This window comes from Physeter macrocephalus, chromosome 14 (assembly GCF_002837175.3).
Source record: "Physeter macrocephalus isolate SW-GA chromosome 14, ASM283717v5, whole genome shotgun sequence".
NCBI lineage: Eukaryota > Metazoa > Chordata > Mammalia > Artiodactyla > Physeteridae > Physeter > Physeter macrocephalus.
In genome coordinates, this window is record NC_041227.1 from 123,687,528 (window position 1) to 123,692,859 (window position 5,332).

A 5,332-nucleotide genomic window follows, 5' to 3' on the forward strand; every position below is an offset into this window, starting at 1 on the left:
AAACAGAATCCAACAACACATTAAAAGGATCACTCACCATGATCAAGTGGGATTTATCCCAGGGATGCAAGGATTCTTCAATACATGCAAATCAATCAATGTGATACACCATACTAACAAACTGAAGAATTAAAAACCGTATGATTGGACTTCCCTGGTGGCACAGTGGATAAAGAATCTGCCTGCCAATGCAGGGGACACGGGTTCGATCCCTGGTCCGGGAAGATCCCACATGCCACGGAGCAACTAAGACCATGTGCCACAACTACTGAGCCCGCATGCTGCAACTAAGGAGCCCATGTGCTGCAACTAAGGAGCTCATGGGCTGCAACTTAGGAGCCCACCTGCCACAACTATGAGCCGGTGCAACCAAACAAATAAATAAATATTAAAACACCACCACCACCACCATATGATCATCTCAATAGGTGCAGAAAAAGCTTTTGACAAAATTCAACATCCATTTATGATAAAAACTCTCCAGAAGGTGGGCACAGAGGAAACCTACCTCAACATAATAAAGGCCACATATGAGAAACCCACAGCAAACATCATTCAATGGTGAAAAACAAAGCATTTCCTCTAAGATCAGGAACAAGACAAGGATGTCCACTCTCACCACTATTATTCAACATAGTTTTGTAAGTCCTAGCCACGGCAATCAGAGAAGGAAAAGAAATAAAAGGGATACAAATTGGAAAAGAAGTAAAACTGTCACTGTTTGCAGATGACATGATACTATACATAGGTAAATCTAAAGATGCCACCAGAAAACTACTAGAGATAATCAATGAATTTGGTAAAGCTGTAAGATACAAAATTAATGCACGGTAATCTCTTGCATTCCTATACACTAACAACAAAAGATCAGAAATTAAGGAAAATTAAGAAATTAAGGGGAGGCGGGGCCGGTGGTGGTGGTGGGATGAACTGGGAGATTGGGATCGACATATACACTACTATGTATGAAACAAATAACGAATAAGAACCTGCTGTATAAAAAATAAATAAACAAAATTAAAAAAAAAAAGTATCTTAGTTGAAAAAAAAAAAGTAAACAGCAATATACTGGACCCCCCTCAAAAATATCAATAGCAACTATAACATAACCCATGTCAAAGTTTTACAGATCAGAGAAAAATACAAAACCAACTTTAAGAGACATGGGGACAACTGGGGAAATGTGTTATGGAATGGGATTCAGGTGGTGATGGAATAATGTATGTATATTTTAAGGTGTGATAATGACGCTGCCATTATGTAGGAAAATATCATTCTAGGACAGGTTTGCTGAGCTGTCACAACCTCTAGGAGGCACTCTTGAATTTCAGTGCGCACACACACAAAAGACCACAAAATCAGCTGACTCTTAAGCAGAGGGTATACAGGTGTTCAATGTATTATTCTTTCAACTTTTCAGTATGTGCACACATTTTCAAGTTAAAAATCTGGGAGAAGGGATGAAATGAGAGAGTAGCATTGACATATATACATTACCAAATGTAAAATAAATAGCTAGTGGGAAGCAGCAGCATCATACAGGGAGATCAGCTTGGTGCTTTGTGACCACCTAGAGCGGTGGGATAGGGAGGGTGGGAGGAAGGGAAACGCAAGAGGGAGGGGATATGGGGATATGTGCATACATATAGCAGATTCACTTTGTTATACAGCAGAAACTAACACACATTATATAGCACTTATACTCCAATAAAGATGTTAAAAAAAAATTTCTGGGAGAAGAAAAAATCAGTTGTATAGTTAGCGTGTGGGCATGATCTGGTCAGTAATCTCTGTGAAGATATGCAAGTTTCAACCCAAGCTGGCGTTATGCATTAGGCCCACCAAACGGCTGAACCAAAAGGCTGAACTGCACTTGAGGTACTCGATTCAGTTCTGGGTGCTGGATGTAAAAATGGGCCCTGCTCACTGAGGGCAGGCTGGAGGGCAAGCAGCAAGTGAGGGAGCTGGAAATCACCTCAGTGAGACTCAGGAGAACACAGGACTGTCTTCAAATAGGAGGGTAGGAAACGTTTGTCCTGTGCTCTGCACCTTAAGGCAGAAGTCACAAACAACTAAATTTCAGCTCCATGTGGAAGAGAACATACGAACCAGGCTTCCAACTATGGAACAGGCTCTGGTGTGAGGCCACGATTTGTCAGGGATGGTGAGGAAAGGATTCCTGGCTGTGCGAAAGGGAGACCAGTGATTCACAGCCTGGCTTTGCTTTGGAATCACAGGAAGGATTGTTTAAAAAGGTAAATATCAGTAAAGGGAGTGGAGCCCTGGAATCTTTTTTTTTTTAAACAACTTTATTGAGATATAATTTACCACCATAAAATTACCTGAGGAGTATAATTCAACGCTTTCTGGTATTTACAGAGTTGTGCAACCATTACCATTATCCAATTTTAGAACACTTTCACCACCCCTAGGTAATTCTTATACCCATTAGCAGTCACCCTCCATCCCACTCCCTAGCCCTTGGCAACCACAAATCTACTTTGTGTCTCTATGGATTTGCCTATGGAATCCATATTTCTAAATGCACTTCCAGGCGACTCTCATTGCATAGATCCATGGTTGGGCATTTGGGAGTCACTGGACCAGACTATTCCAAGATCATTCCCTAGTCTAAGCTTTCACAGCACAGGATGACAAGTGCTGACTACATCCAAGTAGCAAGCACTTTGCTCAGTGCTGGGGCTCCAAAAGAAATACAGTATAACCCTGCCCTTCAGAACCTACAGATGGTGGGAAAACCAGAATATACCAATAACTTTTCTTTGAGGTAAAGGGGACTATTCAGAACTATTATTGCAATGAGGGGAGGAAGACTACTGCAAAAGGAGAGTGCTCTGTTAACAGGCTGTAAGATCTGCGAGCACCTCCTAAACTGATAACTTTAATACAGTGTGAGAAGTACTGTAATAGCACATGCATAAGAAACAGGTCTAGGACAAAGACGAGGGGGTGGTTAATTCTGCAGGTACAGAAAGATATAGAGCAATGGGAACAAGTGAACTGGGTCTTGAGAAGCGAGAAGTCATCCTCAGAATTAACAGTGGCTTAGCATTTAATTTTTGAGGGCTTACCACACGCCCATTATGCTAACTGCTTTCCATGCATGATCTCAATTATTCCTCACCAAACTCTGAGTCAGGTATCAATATATTTTTGCTGAATTTTGACTAAAGGATCTTCCAAGTAAAGCACAAAGACGCTGAGGCAGGAAGGTGGTAGCTTTGGGAGCAGGCAGAGGAGCAGGGAGGGGGAAATGCTGAAGCTGCAGGGCAGAGGTTTCCTCGTCAAGCTCTTCTTTAGCCAAGGCTTCCTGAGCTGTTGACTCCAAAGGAATCGTGGGCACACTGTTCATTCATTCACGTATCTATTCGATCGTCTTCTATGTGTCAGGCATTGAACTAGGTGCAGAGGCTACAACCGGTGGGCAATACAGCATGGTTCCTACCACTGTGGAGTTTATATTCTGGTAGGGGAGACACACAGGCCAATTCCATCCCAGTGTGATAAAGAGGAATGAGAGGGTGCTGAGAGCAACTCCTGGTCTTGCAGGACGAAGGGGGGCTTACTGGAGGACCTAAGAGATGAGGAGGAGTTAGCCAGGAAAAACATTCCAGGAGAGGAAACATCACTGCTAAGGTCAGGCAGGCAGATACAGCAAGGCGTGTTTGAGGAAGCCAAAGGCCTCTGGACTTGGGAGTGGGTGAGGAGCGGGTGGTAGCCAGAGGTGAGCCTACAGGGAGTTACGTTAAGCAGGGGTCAGATCACCAACGGCCTTTATGCCTTGTCCGTGAGTGTTACTTTTAGTTACCATGAGATCACAGGATAGGCACTTAAGTGTCTTAAGTGGACTAGGTGGTGACCTGCTCACATTTGGTTTTTAGAAAAATTGCTCTGATGGCAAGCATGGAGAAGAGACCCAGGAAAGATTCTGCCTGTCACCTACAGGAGAGGTGACGGTGGCACAGCCAGGGAAGGGACAGCAGAATTGCAGACAAGTGGATAGATAAGACTCCAGTGATTTTAGGGGGGAGAAAAAATGGAGTTCGTGTGTGACCTGCTGTGAGGGGTCTGGGAAGACAGAGATTTCCAGCTTGGGCAACTTGAGGGTGTGTTGCTGTGGGTCCCTGACATGGGGAGCCCAAGATAACGGCCAAACTTGGAGATCACGAGTTTATTTGGACGTAAGTCACAGAATGACTTCAGTTTTTGTGTCCTATCCTCTTTTTTTCAAAGGCTTCCCAATTCATTAATGAACTCCCACGAAAGGAGAAGTGGGGTTCTACCCTAACACTGTTCCCTGTCCAGAGCCCCAACTCTCTCACTAATGCACCCCGGGGCCCAGCGGAGCGGCCCCTGGCCAGCGTCCCCCCGGAGTTACCTCGAGCTCAGGGTAGCTGAGCACCACCAGGGAGGCGCAGGCGCTGACACTATCGCCCTTCACAAAGGACACATCCACGCCCCCGACCCTCTGCAGACCCGAAAAAGCGGGGTCCCGTTGCCACGCTTCCGTGTCCCGGTCCACGACAAGTGTCTTCAACAGGGCTTGCTCCCTGAGGGCAGAAACAGGTCCAGCGGGCAGCCCAGCCCAGATCTCCCCACCCCGCGGTCCGGCTGCGGCCGCCCACACGCGGAGCGTCCAGGCCCGGGGTTCGGGGCTCTACCCGGGGACCCTCCCTGTCTCACCCCCTCCCTTCCCTGGGACCCAGACGCGTCGCCGGAAGCTACAGCTCCCGAACGCCCTTTCGCCCGCACGCCGGAAACGGTCGCAGGGCCCTGCGGCCCCAAGCCGGGGATTACGAGGTCGGAGGTCCGCGGGGAACCTCGTCGCTCCAGTCCCCGGATCTTACGCGCCCTCTGGCCCCATTACCGTTTCCAGAGCGACAGTGTTTCCTCTGGCGGCCTCCCAGCCGCCTTTCGGGCCATGGCGCGGCCCTGAGTGCCCCTTCCGGCGGCGTCACTTCCGGAGCGCCGCGCGCAGGCGCCGGACCGCCTCGTTGGGATGGCGGCGCCCGGTGGGGGGTCTGGGACGTCGCCGTCTCGTGGCCTGAGGCCCTGCTGGGGACCAGCGGCTCGGGAGTAGCGGCCGCTGACCGTCAGAGTCAGCCTTTCCCCGCAGACGTGAGGGAAGGAAAGTTGTCCCCGTCCAGGGCCCCTGACGGGATCTGAAAGTTACACTGACAAACAGATCTGCAGGAGAAAAGCACGTGTACACATTTTACTGAATTTCTACACGTACATGGGACCTTTCACCGGAGAGTGGAGACCTGAAGGAGTGACCAGAGCGGGAAGCTTTATACCTTTTGGATAAAGA

At 47.9% G+C, this 5,332-nt stretch overlaps 1 protein-coding gene across 10 annotated transcripts in view; it reads right to left on the minus strand.

Annotated features, from left to right (window-relative positions):
• ENDOV (endonuclease V) overlaps positions 1–4,986 on the minus strand; it is a 26,076-nt gene extending 21,090 nt beyond the window's left edge. For 8 of the 10 annotated variants that reach the window (XM_007125286.4, XM_007125285.4, XM_007125283.4 and 5 more), the window contains exons 1-2: positions 4,889–4,979; positions 4,400–4,571 (exon numbers count right to left, since the gene is read on the minus strand). In XM_007125286.4, coding sequence (XP_007125348.1) covers positions 4,400–4,571; positions 4,889–4,944 — 228 coding nt within the window. In that variant the 5' untranslated portion in view covers positions 4,945–4,979. Of the gene's footprint in view, positions 1–4,399; positions 4,572–4,888 lie in introns of all 10 variants that reach the window. The other 2 variants (XM_007125288.4, XM_007125293.4) reach the window with 2 other exon arrangements.
• Positions 4,987–5,332: the final 346 nt, after the last annotated feature.